We start from the raw sequence: 18701 nt of genomic DNA, 5'->3' as shown, positions 1-18701 counted from the left end.
TGTGACTGGTGTTCTTATAAGAAGACATAGAGGGGAAAAAGGGAATTCCCTCATGGTCCAGGGAGGTCACGCTTCCACTGCAGGGTCACGGGTTCCATCCCTGGTAGGGGAACTAAAATCCTGCATACCACGAGGCGTGGCCAAAAAAAAAAGAGATAGTAACACCAGGGAGGCTTATCCACAGAGAAAAGGCCGTCTCCTATGAGGACACAGGAGAAGGGAGCCATCTGCAAATCGGCACGAGTGACCTCAGGAGAAACCTGCCAATACCTTGATCTTAGTCTTCTAGCCTCTAGAATTGTGAGAAAATACATTTTTGCTTTATAAGCTACACATTCTGTGGTATTTTGTTTTGGCAGCCTGAGAAGATAACATAGCTCCTAAGCAATAGCCAACTTCCTCATCTGGAGTTCAACCGAAAGAACAGTGGTTTGTTTCATGGCTGGAGGAGAAACAGCCTGAGAAGTGACAATAGTAGCTAGCATCTACTGAGAGCCTTCACATGCCGAGCAAAGCTGTAAACACTTCACATGTATCAGCTCATTTAAATTGCGTAACAACACAATGAGTTGGGTTCCTCTGATTATTCCCATTTTACAGGTGATGATATTCTACAGGTATCAAGACACCATTTCACAGGTGATGATACAGAGTGGCAGAGCGAGACCATGAACCAAGATAGTTTGGCTCCAAAAGCAAGTGCCCAGTGAATGATGGTAGAATTGAATTAAAGGTCAGGAATGATATGAGCAACTTAATTAAAAATGGAATATGTGAAGGTCAGTGGGAGGTGGTAGGGAGAGAGTTGGTCCAGGAAGGAAGAGAGTTCAGTGTAAATAATGGAGAGTGGCTGTATATTGTATTCTCCTTTCTAGATTTTTTTCAAGGATTTTCCATCCTGATATACGCCAGTTCTTGCATTTATTCTTCAAATAAGAGTAAACTGACTCAACAGTACACAGTGGGAAAAATGAGTATTTGTTGTTTTTCTGTAATAAATTTCCTTTTTGCAATGTTATTTCCTGATTCCAGAAGAGTAGGTCTATAAAGGCATTGAAAAGTGAAAGCGTGTCTGCTCAGTCGTGTCTGACTCTTTGTGACCAGGTCTATAGCCTGTAAGGCTCCTCTGTCCATGGGATTTTCCAGGCAAGAATACTGGAGTAGGTAGTCATTCCCTTCTCCAGGGGATCTTTCCAATCCAGAACCCAGGTCTCCCTCATTGCACGCAGATTCTTTACCCTTTGAGCCACCAGGGAAGCCCCACACAGAAGCATTAGAAGAGAGAGAGAAGCATTAGAGAGAAGCTGGAAGAACTGGCTTTCTGGCCCCTAGTGGCAGAGAGGGCTGGGAGGGGATGGAAAGCTGCCTGGAGGTGGTACCTTGGTGATCATCTGCGCCCAGTCACATGAGACAGCACGTTCTGTACCTCACCTCGTCTACGGCCAACAGTTTATCATCTTCAGTGCCATTGGTGCCTGGAATGTCCTTTGCTGTTATCACATCAACCACCCCAGGTATTTCAAGGGCCTCGGACAAATCAATTGATCTGAAAAAACAGATATATTTGAGAAGTAGAAATCAGCAAGCTTTGAGGGAGGCAGGGATAGAGCATGGATGAAAGTCAAAATATAGGACAACTGGACTATAGGCCCTGACCAATCAGAGCTGAGCTCCAGAGAGCAGGGTCCAGGAGCCTCCCTGCTGGGCCAGGGATAACATTGTAGTTGCTGGAAGGGGAGAGGAGGGGGGTGGCCATCGTGTCTGTGGCAAGGGGCATCCTAAGGAAGTTTAGGACAGTGGCCATTTACCATTCAGCAATAACCTAGTTCAGGGTTTTATCACCAGCAGCATATTAGCCCTACTCAGAGTTACTCCTCTGAGCCATGCCTGAGGCTGCAGCAGGGAGATGAAAGCAAGGGCCCATAATTGAGAGTTTTTTTTCTCCCTTTCTTGATGATCATTTCGAGTGACATTCCTTTCCTCGTCTTGGGGCTGGTGACCTTTTAAACATTCTTTCCATTAGGTTCTTTGGGTTTATGACATTTCAAAAGAACGGTCACATTGCTTCAGGGAATCCCCAAGTGTGCTTTAGAAAGAGTTTTTGGAAAGCTTTTCGTTTACTTACATGATTTTTGCATAGGCTCTGGTACTGGTCACTAAAGCCATGCAGAGTTCTTTATCCACCATGGGAATGTCATCACAAAACTCGGCCTCCCCGGTGGCGTGTTTGAGACCTGATAGGTGCATGACAGGGCGTCCGACTGGATCTTGGAGGGGCTGGTGAGAATCCACACTCTACAGAGAAAGACAAGAGCTTCCCTGGGAAACTTCCATCTTCAGAAGTGGCCTGGCCAATTGCCAACACTCCTGATTCAGGGCTGAGAAATCAGACGGTCACTCTCAGTCAACAAACACTGGAGTGGGTCAGATGAGCATGAGAGTTTAATGGTATAACTTGATTGGGGAGCTGTCATTTCAGCTCTGTGGCAATGCTTTAGATGGGGCCAATGTTTTAGCAAAATTGTGAAGTCAGTGAAGGGACACTCTGGCTTCTCCTTTTGGCATCTTCTTTTCCCGAGTGGTGGCCCATATCCCTGACTTCTGGAATTCAGGGGTCTCCCTGTCCTGCTTTCTTACCTTTTTAAGGATCAGCCTGTTTACACATAAAGCCATCATGATAATGAGGCTTGGAGTGATATAATTCCTGAGAGTGGGGCACCAAAATCTAAGCCAAAACCTGCTTATTGACAGGAGCAGGGCCTCTGGTGGGGGGGCTGGGGGGGGCCAATATCAATGGAGCCCATCCAGATCTGGTCTAAGCTGCCTTCTCTGCCCTTGTGAGTGGCAACAAAATATCCCTGGGAGTGTAATAAGTGGAGGAAGTGTTTATTCTGGAACTCTTCTACTGGAAGATGTGTGTGGAGTGAGTATGGAGATTGGGTGGTGGGAGGGCTTGTGCTCCAGTGGAAAATTATAGATACTTTCTCAATTGTTCTTCGAGAGAAGGGATTCAGTTGCTTGCAGGCTCTCATTTTGCTGACTGGAGGTTAAGCATTTGCAATCAGGGGCTGGAGACTGACCCTTGCTACTGTCCTGCTCTGTCCTTCCCCCACGCCCAGCCAAGCTACTCTTCAAATATTTGCCCAAAGAACGGCAGTTGGAAGAGACTTTCAGGTATTAGTTGGATGGTCAAGCTGCTTCAGATGACTTTGGCCTGAGGGCATCCAGCTTCAGTAGCTCGGGTCTGATCTTAGATCCAGGCTCTTCCTGCATAGGCCTGAAACAAAGGGCCAATGTCCTGGCAAAACTCAGAAAGTCAGAAGGGAAATGTGCAACTTTGAAGTGCTTGCTTGTTCACACAGCTATCACTGTCTCTTAGTTTCTCAGTTTCCATTAGATTAAACTCACTGACCTGGTACCTTTGGACTCCCTGGGGAGCCGTGCCCGGGAAGTCTTCTAGAACGCTCAGGAATCGGTCTGAAATTTCAGGATAACGGCGGCTGTTCTGAGAGATGATTCGAAACAATAAAGGTAAGCTGATTAGTCTATGATTCAACTGGGCTTTGATTTCTGTGAAAAGGATTTGGCGAAGGTCACCGAGAAACCATGAGTTCAGGTAGCAGGGATGATGCAAATTCACAACTCTTCCCAGACTCTCACTTTGGCAAATGCTCCTTGCCCTCCCTCCCTTTCCACACTAGGAGGACCTGGACAGACTGGTTGAATCTGATCCTTGAGCCAAGCTAGCCCAAGGAGGGAGAGGCCCTCTGGCAGCAAGCTGGGCAGAGGCAGCAGGAGAATCAAGAAAACTGGGGGCTGGGAGAGCCATTCTAGAATGAGCTGGGGTGGTTCACTGCCCACAAAAGAACTCAAATTTAATTATTTTCCTCAGCTTTTCTGGGAGAGCAGTAAGACTGGGAAGGCTCTTTGGGTGTCACTGAAACATATGTAGTGTCTTGATTCGGAAATTCAAGGGTGGCAAGAGTTATTCAAGTAAATGTGGTTTGTGAGGGTCTTCATCTTTCTTTCTTTAGTTCCCCAACCAGGGATTGAATCTGTGTGCCCTGCAGAGGAAGTGTGGAGTCTTAGCCATTGGATCACCAGGGAAGTCCTGTGAGGGTCTTCATCTGAATGAATAAAAACCAGACAGTTTAGGAACACGGGGCTGTTAGGGTGGGGTGTGGTTGGGGAACACGGGTGCAAGGTAGGGTGAGAGTTCTAGTCATAGTCTGGGGAGGAAAGATGGATTGAGCGGGAAAGAGAGAGAAAGAGAGAAAAAATGTTCTGCTTTGGTAACTTATTCCCGAAGTTCATAATCAGAAATTCTGAGAAGAAGCTACTTATATATTAGCATACAGGTGGTGCTAATGGTAAAGAACCCACCTGCCAATGGAGGAGACAAAAGAAACAGGGGTTCAGTCCCTGGGTCAGGAAGATCCCTTGAAGGAAGGCATGGCAACCCACTTCAGTATGCTTGATATGAACAGAGGAACCTGGGGGGCTACGGTCCATGGGGTTGCAAAGAGTCGGACATGACTGAGGCAACTTAGCATGCACACATAAATGTTTTGATTTTTTGAAAAATAAAATTTTATTTAACATTTCATATTGAATATAAAATTCCAAAATAGGCAAAACTCATCTATAGTGTCATTAAGCAGATCAGGGTTGCCTGGGGGCAAGGATGAGAGTGTTGAGAGCAGAGGGGCAAAAGGGCACTTTTGGGGGTGATGGAAATACTTTTGTTTGAAGTGGTGGTTGCACCGGTTTACACATTTGTCAAAACTCTCTGAGTTTAAATAATAGGTGCATTTTGTTCTATGTAATTATACTTCAACAGAGTTGATTTTAAAAGAAAAACAATTGCACACCGGAGGCAGGGGTCCCATCATGTTTCCCTGCTCAGGGCACTCGGTAAGCATCTGTGCACCAAAGACAGTCTGGCATCCTGAGCCTCACCCCACAGTAACCCTGAAGGGCTGAACCCAGGAAGAAGGAAAAGCTGGAACTGATAGTTTGCAAAAGGAGCGAGGAAGGTGGGAGCTTATGCTGCCAGGAGCCCATAAAGCCAGAGCACTTACAGGCACAGGGAACGGCTTTATGAGCTTCTTCAGTTCCTGCAGAACTTGTAGGTAGAACTTGAAGAAGAAGCTGACTACCAGAGTCCTCTTGAATTCCACCCTCCCACCTGGAGCCCAGCCTGGGAGGGAGACTTCGTCCAGGAGCCGCCTGCAAGCTTCATCCAGCATCAGCTCATCCCACTGCCTGGGAGGGTTGGGGGCAGGAAGGAACCAGTGAGAAAAGGCAGTCTCCATGACCAGAGGTCTCTGTGACTAGCGGCCTGTGCTAGATGGTTCAGAGACCCCCAGGGTCTCACTTTATGAGTTGGATGGAAACTTAGAAATCACTTAAATAAGCTGTTCAGGGAAACCGAGGCCTGGGAGGCTGCACTAAGTAGCCTGGACATGCTAGAACCCAGGCATTAAATAAAGAGACCACTATGGCCAATCCCATGGTGAACTGAACAGGACTCAGACTTGGACACTGCCTTTGCTGAGAAGGAAACAGAGTGCCCCTGAGCAGCGGGAGCGATGGGGAGCGCTTGGAAGCTGCCTGGTATGGGTTTGCCAGAGCATTGATGTGCATAGGAGCGCCGGGGCTGAACACTTTCCTGGGCCATTTTCGTTGTACACCTCACCCAAAGGGTGGTGCCTTATTAATCAAAGTCAAATGAGGTTAGAGTCATTTAGCAAAATTACAGAAAGAACAAGCAACGATCCTACATATAATTCCATCTTTCCACTTTTTTTTTTTTTAATGTCAAGCTTCACCATCAGGGTACAGGGTTTGTTGCTTACCTCCCTAGGAGCTGCTGGCAGGACTTATGTGCACTGACTGTAGCAGCCCCGACCCCTCCATAGGTGATGCTCAGGTCCTCGATGATGTCTGTGCCCTCTTTGAAGAGGACTCGCATGCCGGCATTCACGTCGGGCAAGGCGTTTTGCTGGCACTGAGCCTGTCGGAAGGCTGACACGAATTCCCACTGTGGAGACAAAGACCATTTGGAGTTATTTGATATGTCAGAACTAAGAGAGAGCTTTCTGCTTCTTGGTGCCACTAATTAATCACTTAGACTCAATCAAAAGGGACACAAAGGACCCTTGGGACAATTTGGCTGCCTCTTTGTTCAAAGTGACGTCCTCCCAAAGGTCCATCTTCAACACCCCATACTCTCAATTAACAGGGTCACTGTGCACTTTCCTGCTGGGGCCGAGATGTCTCTGCAAGGGATCCCTGTGTCATTTCCACATGCTCTTATTTCCAGGTGCCATTAAGGCTAGTCTCCAGACCCTTTGTCCCCCATGAGGATGGAGGATCCCTCCAACACAGGTGTTTGGAAGGTGATTTGCTTAAAGTGTTAAAGAGATCCACTGGATTTCTTGCTTTGTAGATACTATCCCTTTTTCACTTTGTAAAGTTCATAAAGGTGCTGAATAGAACTTTCCAACAGTGGACTAGGGAATTTTCTACCAGGGACAAGAGTCAGAAGGGTGATGGCCCCCCATGATCCTTGGCACCAGGACCACTGATGCGGTGACTAAGTTAACAGAGATGGCCGCTGCCTTGCATGTGTTTCCGTGTTTTTGGCCACCGGGGGCACTGGTTTTGCGTCGGCCTGTTTTTCTGTCTGGGTCTCTTATACTGATCCACACTGGACTGGGAACACACTTCAGAGTTTCCATTCCCAAGGAAAAAATAAATGAAGACCATACTTGGCTGAAAGCATGACTTAATATGAGACTTCCTACATGACCCTGCTGGCTTTGGATCTCTCTGTGTATCTGTTGTGTTGCCCCTCTTGGAAAGACTGGTCTCTGAGATTCAGGTACACTTTGGGGGAGAAGCACCAGGAACAGGGAGTGAGGACAGAGGGTCCCCTCTGTAGCTGGCTGCGTGGCCATGTCTCCCCCAGAGATCATGTGTTAGGTGCTCCTGGTCTTCTGAACTGTTGGGGGTCAGCTCGAGTGGGCAGTCGGGAGGCCTAGCCCCAGCCTCCATATCCTTGTGGGTCAGGCAGAGAAGCTCATTCCATAGCCAAAGAACTTTAATTTCCGCCTCCCAGATCTTGGACACGAGCGGGTGTGTGAGCATGACCGCAGGCTGGGCAGGCCCCACCCCACAGCTGAAACAACAACCCCAGCTCCATGCCTCCCAAAGCTGCTGGCCCGAGGGTGGCTGCGGGCCTTGGTGCCACGCCAGGCCACGAAGGACAGGAAACAGGTTTTCGGGGCAGACTTATTTTCCTTCCATCTGTTTTGAAACATCTAAAGATGACTGAGCTCAGTTATAGAAAGAGAAAAACAACTCTCAAGTCTTACCTTTTGAGAGTGAGGAATATACACAGACTCCAAAATTTCTTCCAGCTTCAGGTCTGCACTTGCCAACCCAGCAAGAAAATGTTCACTTAGAGGAATCCGCCGTGTGCCTTCTGTTGAAGAAAATGACATTTCTGCACAGTTGCAACAAGGAATGAGAGATTATTCTATACTCTTAAATGTCAGCAGTGGAGAAGAAAAGGTCACCTTCCTCGCATGGAGCAGAGTGGGGGTCTGAGTGTGGTGGACCAGCCCCCCACCCGTCTTCCTCACATCCTCACAGGGAAGGGTGGTGGCAGCTTCATGACATTTACCTTTTTGTTTGGTTGCTCCGTGGATCTTGTGGGATCTTAGTTCCCTGACCAGGGCTTAAACCCAGACCCCAGCACTGGAAGTACCAAGTCCTAACCCATGGACTGCTAGGGAATCCCTAGGACATTTACTCTTGTTAGCACACATGCTGTGTGAACTGGGCCTCTTCCTGTCCCCAAGGCCTACCAGACCTGTTTTCATCTTTCAGCAGAGACTGTTGAACTAAATCTAACTTGTTCAATACTATGATCAAGGTCAAGGCATAGCTTAAGCTGAGAAAGGGTTTGTTTCCACTATTAACAGAGCTCAGATTATTGGATTTACTTTTTGTTCTTGCTGTTGGCTTCTAAACTGGATTATTGTTATTTAGTTGCCGAGCCATGTCCAACTCTTCTGCAACCCTGTGGACTGTAGCCTGGGCTTCCCTGGTAGCTCATCTGGCAAAGAATCTGCCTGCAATGGGGGAGACCTGGGTTTCATCCCTGGGGTGGGAAGATCCCTTGGAGGAGGCCATGGCAATCCACTCCAATATTCTTGGTTGGAGAAACCCCATAGATAGAGGAGCCTTGCGGGCTACAGTCCATGGGGTCACAAGGAGTTGGACACGATTCAGCGATTAAACACAGTGTAGGACTGTAAGCCTGACAGGCTCCTCTGTCCATAGGATTTCCCAGGCAAGAATACTGGAGTGGGTTGCCATTTTCTCCTTCAGGGTATCTTCCCAACCCAGGGATGGAACCCAAGTCCTCTGCATTGGCAGGCGGATTCTTTACCACTGGACTCCTGGGAAGCTCTCTAAGCTGGATACCCATATCTTTAAAGCAATGTGAACAATTTACAAAACCTCCTTTCAGCCCCATTGTCACCACATGGTGGTGATGGTTAGAGAAGTCCCCTCTGGCTTTAAAAAGTGGCTGTGGCTCCACGGGAAATGTGTGAGGAGATTGCAGGCCAGCAAATCTGATGTGCGTTCAGATCCAGAAACAGCAGTGAGATGCTGATTGGAAGGTAGGTGTGGCCGAGACAGAGGAAGATGGATCCCAGAGGGGATCTTGTGTACCTGGGCCTCCCTCTTGGGGCGCCAGCTAGCTACTGGCCTCATTGGAGCTGGGCTGAGTGCAGACTGGAGGTGGCTTTGGCAGAGCTGGGAAAACAGAGACCTGGAGCCAAAGGTGACAACCAACATCCCAGCGGAGGGACACAGCTAGCACCGCTAGTCCTGAAGTAGAAGGCCCTGCGTGGGGGCCAGGCCATCTTTGCTCTCCTGACGCCCCAGAGCCTTGGCTTCCTCTCCCTTAGTCTTCAGGGTTCAAGATGGGGTGATTCTGGACTACAGGCCTGGCGGACCCAGCAAAACAGCTGACAGGGTCCTTCGGGGCTGAAGGATTTCCTCTCCTGGGCCCCACACAAAGCTGAATAGGAGTATGAGGGCTTTTCCTTTGCCAGCAGGTCCCTCCCAACACTTCTCAGTTCCCACCCATCAGGGACCAGACTGTGTCAGCCAACAATCCCCTGGGGAGGCTTATGATGCTGGTGAGATAATTCCTGGTTGGCCACACCCTGGAGTTCACATGGGGCAGTGTGACTGCTCCCTTGCAGTCCAGTTTCCCGGGTCCAACTCAGCCCATATGAGGGTATTTGATGGGGTGTGGGGGAGGGAGGGGGGAGAGATGGAAAGTGGGGAGTTAGAAGACCTGGGGAGGTGGCTGCTGGTGAAGAGGCGAGTACTCCTGTTGAGAAATCAAGGCAGACTGGATTCCCATCCCTCACCCCCTACTGCAAGCGACCTCAGTCGGGGGCGGGGGTTGGACAAATTAGATGTGTTGTGTAAAGTATCCAGCAGAGCCTGGCACAGTCAGCACGCACTGGATGGGAGTGTCAGCCTCTTTGGAGCGGCCAGAGCCAATGTGAGGGCTGAGCATCTCAGGGAGACAAGGGTGGAATACCCTGGAGCAGCCCTCAAGGACCGCCCTCCTTAGCCAGCATGGAAAATGTTGCTAGCCTTCCTCCTGCCCCCAGGGGCCCTACAGTGTCCCCAGCGTGTCCTCACTAGACTTGTGACTTCTTACACGGCAACTGGAGAGTGGACATGAGGAGGAGGAGGAGGAGGAAGTGGTCCTCTGGTCACAGAGAGGCTTCTAGTCGGCCTCTAGACAGCCCTGGCTGCTGCGGGCTGGCTGAACTGTGGTTGGGGCTGGGTGTTGTGTATATGTGGCGGGTGGTACAGAAGGTGCCATCCCCTGCGTGAGGAGACTTCTGCTAGGATCCTGAGCTCCCCATGGTGGATTGAGAGCAAGAGACATGGGCTCTGACATAGCACCTCCTAAAACAGAGACAGAAACGCTGAGGTGCTGTTCAGAGGGCTCTGGGTAGCTTACCTTCTGATGTCAGATTGAGGGTAGCGTTGCCCACAGCCAGAATTGGGTTCAGATCTGAGTAGCTATGTCGGCTTATAATATGACCCCCTAAAGACTAAGGAGAGAGAGTTATAGCCTTGGTCATTAGATCCCTCAAATTTGAGCCCCCCGCCCTTCCCGGCACCTGCTCATGGTCCTCCCTGGTAGGTGACAGGGTCTAGAGGAGTCTTGGCCTCCTCTGTAGATGAGACTCAGTTCTGATGCTGTGAGAGGTCCCCACCTACCCACAACTTTGGATCGGGTGAGGAATGGATGGTAACGAGCACTGAATGGCATGTGGTGTGTTTCACCTGATGTCTCACTCCTTCATGCATATTTACTCACTCAGTCCTCACAACACCTCAGTGAGATGAGGCCACTGTCCCCCTTTAAGAGAAGAAGACACGGGGGCACAGAGGAATTATTAAACTTGATTAAGATCTCCCAGTGAGGAAGAGGCAGGATGGGGATGCAAACCCAAGCACTGAGGTGCAGCGGCCAATTCTGAGCCACCCCTACTCAGGTGGCACAGATGGCCACGGTGCTGGCTACAAAAGTAGCCACGATACTGCCTTGGGATCTCAGCCTTATCTCATGGCCTCTTGAATTGCTGGACTTCCCCGGGGCCATGTTTAGGTGCTGGGCATCTATCACTGAGTCTCCCTTTTCCTCTTCTTGAGAGACTCCTCTTGGATCTGGTTAAGCTTATAGCATCTCAGAACATGTCAGGGAAATGACCAGCCATTCAGCTCAGTATTCTTCCCACATAGTGCCAGACTCTACAGTGACCACCCAGGTTGCGGGTGATCTGGGCTGAATCTGGGCTGGAACATGGGTGAGGGCACGGAACTCCCATTCCTCTATGAACAGCTTAATTTTAAAGTTCTTGTTTCCACTGAGCTGAAATCTACACCCCTGGATTCTCACTTACTGGTCATACTTCTACCCTTGGTGATCATATGAAATATATCACACCTCTTCTCAGGAGTCTAGAAATATCTGAAGGCAGCTTTCACAATGCCCCACCACTGCTCTCTCTGTGGTGGTTTCCAACCCCTTACTCTCCTGTCACCGTCTCCTCACCAGGGTCCAGGGTGTCAGACAGAACCCACGACAGGGAATCATTTGGAATCAATTGAAGAGCTTTTTCAGTAGAAACCTGTTCTTCCTCCATTCTCCGTATTCTAAGAATTTCTAATACGTCATTCGGGGGTGTGTAAGGGAAGGGGTCATGTGTATTTTGAAGATCTACATCTGCATTCGCCTGAGGTCAAATCAGCCGACCCTGAAGTCTGCCTCCCTGTTCTGAGCGTTATCGTCTAGCGGTGGTCTGAACAGTCTGGAGTAGGGGAGGCTACCCTCCTTGTTTTAGGTGTTTTACTCCTGCAGTCCATGGGGTTGCAAAGAGTAGGACACGACTTAGCAACAACAATGCAGCCTAAGATCAAATTAGTTTCTTTGAAGGTCTTATCATGAAATTAGTGAAACCATGACATTCTTTTCCCACTTATATTGCTACTTAGCTATATGACTGAACTTGACTCAGAGTCTTCTTTTAAATATGTTATTAAATAATGGTTGCTATATTAAATGTATATTGTGCTGTCATTTCAATCAGCTGAGACCCATGTGCACACTGATTCTGCCAATGCCTCTTTTAACATTTTGCTGAGATTAAGAGATAGGTGTAGCAGGCCTCGTGATGGGCCCAGAAGACATACAGCCATGTTCCGGATCTGCTGGCTGGCCAGACTCTTGAGGTGCTTCAGCAGCGCTCGGTACGTCTGGGTCTTCTCCTCCGGGAGCTCGGAGACCCTCTCAGCCAAGACGTCCTTGACCTGGGCCAGACTGCAGCCAGCACCTATGGTCAGTCCTGGAGAGCAGGAAGGACAGGAACAACTAGCCGGAGGCAGACTCTACCAGAACGTTCCATGACCCCTTTCTGACTGACCACAGTGAAGCTACGCCAAGCTGTTTTGTGATTAAGGAGGATAAAACTGATAGCATTAAAAAAGTCAAAGGTCTTTCAATTGCCAAGGTCATTGCGTAAATCAACAATGCTTCCACTGCTGATTTGCCCCTCTATAGGTGGCTTTGATATTCAAAATCTTCAACACCAGTTCTAGGAGGGGCACCAGCCAATCAGAATGAATACAGTCCATACAAGGAGCTGCCTCGGATATTACTTTGGGTGTTGTTGAGTGTGGGAGGGTGGGGTCCCCAGGGAGGGGCTAGGGAGTCAGGAGAAATGGGAGAGCATCCCAGGATCAAAGCAATACTACTTGCTAGCCCCTGCAATAAAGCCTTTTCTCTTTGCAAAACAGAACAAAATGAAAAAAACCAACCAAACAGAAGAAACTGCTATTCGCTAGCTGGCAAGGAAATAACTCAGAATTTAAAAACTGTTGCAGGCTTTCCCTGCAATGGTATATAAGAATCTGCCTGCCATTGCAGGGGACATGGGTTCCATCCCTGATCTAGGAAGATCCCACATGCTGTGGAGTAACTAAACCCCTGTGCCTCAACTACTGAGCCCATGCTCTAGAGCTCTCATGCCTAGAGCTGTGCTCCGCAACAAGAAAAGCTGCTGCAATAAGAAGCCTGTGCACTGCAGCTGGAGAGTAGCCCCTACTCGTCACAACTAGACAAAAGCCTGTGCACAACAATGAAGACCTAGCGCAGTCAAAAGAAAAATAAATAATACATACAATGAGAATGGCAAATATTTATATATAAAAAAAAACTGTTGCAGTTGTACTTGTAAGTATTGATATTGACAGTAGCATGGGCTCTGGGTTTCTCTGTAGTAGGGATGTAAGGATTCAGCTCAATCTTTGAAAATGAAGAAGTCACCCAAACCATCAGGAGATGACTTAGTTGACCTTGAAAAATTAATCTTCAACTTCCCCTGGGGTTTGTGGAATGAGTCACTAACACACAGGGTATGATTTGGTCACTTCCAGGGCTGGGTTCTAACTGCTATTAGTCTGTTTTGTTTTTTTTTTAAAGCAGGTTGCAGAGTGGGCTTTGATTTTTCTCTTATGGATTAACCTTGGAGAATATTTCACTCTCCCACATAACTTTATTTTCATTAATATTAGAAACGATTTCTGTTTGTTTCAAAGGCAAACCATTCAATATCACAGTAATCCAAGTCTATGCCCCAACTAGTAATGCTGAAGAAGAAGCTGAACGCTTCTATGAAAACCTACAAGACCTTCTGAAACTAATACCCAAAAAAGATGTCCTTTTCATTATAGGGGACTGGAATGCAAAAGTAGGAAGTCAAGAGATACTTGGAGTAACAGGCAAACTTGGCCTTGGAGTACAAAATGAAGCAGGACAAAGGCTAACAGAGTTTTGCCAAGAGAACACATTGCTCATAGAAAACATCCTCTTCCAACAACACAAGAGAAGACTCTACACATGGACATAACCAGATGGCCAATGCCAAAATCAGATTGATTATATTCTTTGTAGCCAAAGATAGAGAAGCTCTATATAGTTGGCAAAAACAAGACTGGGAGCTGACTGTGGCTTGGATCATGAACTCCTTATTGCCAAATTCAGACTTAAATTGAAGAAAGTAGGGAAAACGACTAGACCATTCATGACCTAAATCAAATCCCTTACGATTATACAGTGGAAGTGAAGTGACAAATAGATTCGAGGGATTAAATCTGATAGACAGAGTGCCTGAAGAACTATGCACAGAGATTTGTGACCAAGACCATCTCCAGGAAAAAGAAATGCAAAAAGGCAAAATGATTGTCTGAGGAGGACTTACAAATAGCTGAGAAAAAAAGAGAAGTGAAAGGCAAAGGAGAAAAGGAAAGATATACCCATTTGAATGCAGAGTTCCAAAGAATAGCAAGGAGAGATATAAGATATAGATATAAGATCTATAAGATATAAGATCTTATATATCTTATATATCTCTCTCTCTATATATTATATATATATTATATATATATATATATATTGTATATATATATTATATATATATATATAGTATATATATATTATATATATATATTGATCACTTATCTATCTATCTATCTATATATATATAAGATATAAGTGATCAATGCAAAGAAATAGAGGAAAACAATAGAATGGGAAAGACTAGAGATCTCTTCAAGAAAATTAGAACTACCAAGGGAATATTTCATGCAAAGATGGGCACAATAAAGGACAGAAATGGTATGGACCTAACAGAAGCAGAAGATATTAAGAAGAGGTGGCAAGAATACACAGAAGAACTGTAAAAAAAATATCTTCATGACCCAGATAACCACAATGGTGTGATTACTCACCTAGAGCCAGACATCCTGAAATGCCAAGTCAAGTGGGCCTTCATCGCTACAAACAGAGCTAGTGGAGGTAATGGAATTCCAGTTGAACTATTTCAAATCCTAAAAGATGATGATGTTAAAGTGCTGCACTCAACATGCCAGCAAATCTGGAGAACGCAGCAGTGGCCACGGACTGGAAAAGGTCAATATTCATTCCAATCCCAAAGAAAGGCAATGCCAAAGAATGCTTAAACTACCGCACAATTGCACTCATCTTACATGCTAGCAAAGTAATGCTCAAAATTCTCCAAGCCAGGCTTCAACAATACTTGAACCGTGAACTTCCAGATGTTCAAACTGGATTTAGAAAAGGCAGAGGAACCTGAGATTAAATTGCCAACACCCGCTGGATCATCGAAAAAGCAAGAGAGTTCCAGAAAAACATCTACTTCTGCTTTATTGACTACACCAAAGCTTCTGACTGTGTAGATCACAATAAACTGTGGAAAATTCTTAAAGAGATGGGAATATCAGACCACCTGACCTGCCTCCTGAGAAATCTGTATGCAGGTCAAGAAGCAACAGTTAGAACTAGACATGGAACCACAGACTGGTTCCAAATTGGGAAAGGAGTATGTCAAGGCTGTATATTGTCACCCTGCTTATTTAACTTATATGCAGAGTACATCATGAGAAATGTTGGGCTGGATGAAGAACAAGCTGGAATCAAGATTGCCTGGAGAAATATCAATAACCTCAGATATACAGTTGTTACCATCCTTATGGCAGAAAGCAAAGAGGAACTAAAGAGCCTCTTGATGAAAGTGAAAGAGGAGAGTGAAAAAGCTGGTTTAAAATTCATCATTCAAAAACTAAGATCATGGCATCCAGTCCCATCACTTCATGGCAAATAGATGGGGAAACAATGGAAACAGTGACAGACTTTATTTTGGGGGGCTCCAAAATCACTGCACATGGTGACTATAGCTATAAAATTAAAAGATGCTTGCTCCTTGAAAGAAAAGCTATGACTAACCTAAACAGCATATTCAAAAGCAGAGACATTACTTTGCCAACAAAGGTCTTTCTAGTCAAAGCTATGGTTTTTCCAATAGTTATGTATGGATGTGAGAGTTGGACTATAAAGAAAGCTGAGTGCTGAAGAATTGCTGCTTTTGAACTGTGGTGTTGGAGAAGACTCTGGAGTGTCCCTTGGACTGCAAGGAGATCCAACCAGTCCATTCTAAAGGAAATCAGTCCTGAATATTCATTGATAGGACTGATGCTGAAGCTGAAACTCCAATACTTTGGCCACCTCATGCAAAGAACTGACTCACTGGAAAAGACCCTGATGCTGGGAAAGATTGAAGACGGGAGGAGAAGGGGCCAACAGAGGATGAGGTGGTTGGATGGCATCACCAACTTGATGAACATGAGTTTGAGCAAGCTCCAGGAGTTGGTGAATGACAGGGAAACCTGGAGAGCTGCAGTCCATGGTACCGCAAAGAGCTGGACACGACTGAATGACTGAACTGAAAAATGTACTTGGTGCAATACTTTCCCAGTCCTACCAACATACCCACATAACTAACACCCCCTGTTGTTTCAGTGATCATAGTTAACCTAATTGATTAACAAAACTACTAGCTGCTTCTTATTATCTATATGCTAAGCAAATCTTGAAAGTGAAAGTGTTAGTCACTCAGTCGTGTCCGACTCTTTGCGACCCCATGGACTGCAGCACACCAGGCTACTCTGTCCATAAGATTCTCCAGGCAAGAATACTGGAGTCGATTGCCATTTCCTCCTCCAGTGGATTGCCATTTCCTCCTCCAGTGGATCTTCCCAACCGAGTGATCAAACGTGGATCTCTTGCGTTGCAGGTGGATTCTTTACCATCTGAGCCATCAGGGAAGCCCATAAGCAAATCACATCTTAAAGTAACTCTACTGCTCCTCTGCCTGGAATGTCTCTCAGCTTAGAATCCTCACCCTGTTTCTGCATCAGTATCTCATAAAAGGCACACGGGATCTGGTCCCATCGGTGATTGTCTATTGCTTCCCATCACCACAAGTTCCAGTAAAGCTTTAACTTCCTCAAAATCTTGCCTTCCTTTTACCTGCAGGAGCACTGGGCAGACCATGCTTGTTTCCTACCATACAATTCCTCCTGTCATATAGATCCAGAGCCGTATTAGTAGGGAAGAGATTAGAGACAAAGATTTTTATCTGGTTATGGTCAGCAGCATTATACAGTCTAGCACGACCATCTGTTATTTGACATAGATAGAAAAGAGAAGTTCAGGGACTTCTCTGGTGGTCCAGTTGTTAAAACTCCCTACTTTCACTGCAGGGTTTGATCCCTGGTCAGGGAACTAAGATCCCACATGTTGCGTGGCCAAAAATAATAAATAAAAAATAAAGTTATAACCTAAATTAAAAAAAGGCAGGCAATGCAGTTCAGCCCCAGGGGAGAGTATGTCAGCTGTCTTCCCTGTTGCCTAGGTCCTCATAAGTATGGGTTTCGGACTCAGGCTGAGGCGAGACAATCCATTTTAGAGACTTCTGTTTGATTCTTTCCATCGCTCACAGTAGCCCCTCACTTTGTGTCGGGCATGACACAACTGTACTGAGAAAATTCTATTTACTGAACTTCTATTCATATTTTATTCCACCTTTGGTCACAAAACCTAGCTTGCATTTCAGTGGTGTTGAAAAGATCTTTATCTTTATATGATTCTCAGAACATGGGATTTATTTTAACTCCATGCTTTTCAGAGTTTGAGGGTCTATGGGTTTAAGATGCACTGACTTCCTGTAGCACTTACTGTACTAAAGATTTTGAGGGTGAGTGGGGCGTATATCCAGCCAAACAAGTAGGTGACATGGATTAGCACACAAAATGTAAACAAACGCAAGCTGTCACAGATATTTATTTCCTGGGGTTGCTGGTGGTGGTGGTGGGGCACAGCTGGCTCCAGTGTAACCCTCCCTTACAAGTGTCCTTCACTCCTCTGGGCCTCAGGAAAGCTTGGGCATCCTGAGAAAGGTCCCTGGAGGCTTCTAGAGGTGACTCACACTTAAAGTTTAAGGGGCCCCAAGGAAAACACATGGTTTAGATTTTAGAATCTGCCTCTATCTTGCCTGCTGAGTCTAAACTGACAAAGAGCCCGTTGAACAGCCAGTGGGTTGGGCCTGGGGGGACAGGGAATGGCAGTAACGCGATGGGAGTTCTGGATTGGACATGGGAGATGTGTGCCTTGGTGACCGGCCACCAGCCAGTTTGCAGACCTTGGGCCAGGTCTCTTTCCTTTTGTCCTGGCCCTGTTGGAGGAAATATAGAGGGCTTGGTGGGATGGAGAAAGTCTTCCCCCTCCTTCAAACAGAGGAGCATATTTTCATCTATTAGGATTTGTTTGAGGACTGAGTTGTGATGCTTAAACAAGTTTGAAAATCATGGGCTAAACCATGGGCCTGGGGTGAACATGAGGAAAAGGGTTGTCCTGTCTTGACTGTCTGCTTAAATCATTTGACAGACTTTGTTGGTGGTCCAGTGGCTAAGACTGCTCTGCCAAAGCAGGGGGCCTGGGTTTGATCCCTGGTCAGGGAACTAGGTCCCATAGGCCACAGTGATGATTGAAGATCCTGCGAGTTGTAACTAAGACCTGGTGCAGCCAAATAAATAAATGTTAAAAAAAAAAAGGGTACTTGATTATACCCCCAAACCACCCATTTTACTCTTCTCTCTTCCTCTTCTCTCCAACCCCAAGATTTCAGATATATCTAAGCACACTGCCCTCATTTTCTGAGTGGTGTGTGGATGTGCTACTTAACAAGGCTGAAGCTGTGAGGCTGTGGTGCAAAACCAGGAAAGGTCCCTTTCCTTGCAAATGGGTGGGTCAGTGTCAGGGAAGGCAGGCTTGCTGCTCTGCAGCACAGTCTAAGTTTGGCTGATGATGGTTGAGGCCGGGAACGTAGGACTCCGGGATGGCAGTGATACTGCCAAGGTGGGTCCCTTCTCCTGCCCACCACAGATCTCCAAAAACACGTGATGGTCTACAAGTCAGTCTGGACTAAAGCTTTCAGTTCAGCCAACCTCCCTGTTGCCCAAGTTAAGGAAATCATTATTACTACTGCATTCCAAATTCAAGTTCCTGGCTCACTCATTCATTTAGTCTTTTTTTCTTTCCATTAAGTCATTTAGTACATATATACATGTACCTTAGACAAGCACATATATGCTAAGAGATCTGCTGGATGAGAGAAGGAGTAAAATAAAATTCCTTTCGTTAAAGGGGTTGCTGTGCATCTTGAAGGCAAAGT

The 18701-nt window shown here is 46.5% G+C and overlaps 1 protein-coding gene across 2 annotated transcripts in view; it reads right to left on the bottom strand.

Moving 5' to 3' along the window:
- Window positions 1-18701, bottom strand: part of LOC102391488 (aldehyde oxidase 2) — a 76834-nt gene that overhangs the window by 40222 nt on the left and 17911 nt on the right. For both annotated transcript variants that reach the window (XM_025277963.3, XM_044937067.2), the window contains exons 11-18: window positions 11806-11957; window positions 10067-10160; window positions 7380-7489; window positions 5859-6043; window positions 5082-5265; window positions 3413-3505; window positions 2126-2295; window positions 1432-1546 (exon numbers count right to left, since the gene is read on the bottom strand). In XM_025277963.3, the coding sequence (XP_025133748.3) occupies window positions 1432-1546; window positions 2126-2295; window positions 3413-3505; window positions 5082-5265; window positions 5859-6043; window positions 7380-7489; window positions 10067-10160; window positions 11806-11957 (1103 nt within the window). The remainder of the gene's footprint in view (window positions 1-1431; window positions 1547-2125; window positions 2296-3412; window positions 3506-5081; window positions 5266-5858; window positions 6044-7379; window positions 7490-10066; window positions 10161-11805; window positions 11958-18701) is intronic.

This window comes from Bubalus bubalis, chromosome 2, assembly GCF_019923935.1.
Source record: "Bubalus bubalis isolate 160015118507 breed Murrah chromosome 2, NDDB_SH_1, whole genome shotgun sequence".
In the NCBI taxonomy this organism is placed as follows: domain Eukaryota; kingdom Metazoa; phylum Chordata; class Mammalia; order Artiodactyla; family Bovidae; genus Bubalus; species Bubalus bubalis.
This window is presented reverse-complemented; position numbering and strand designations above follow the sequence as displayed.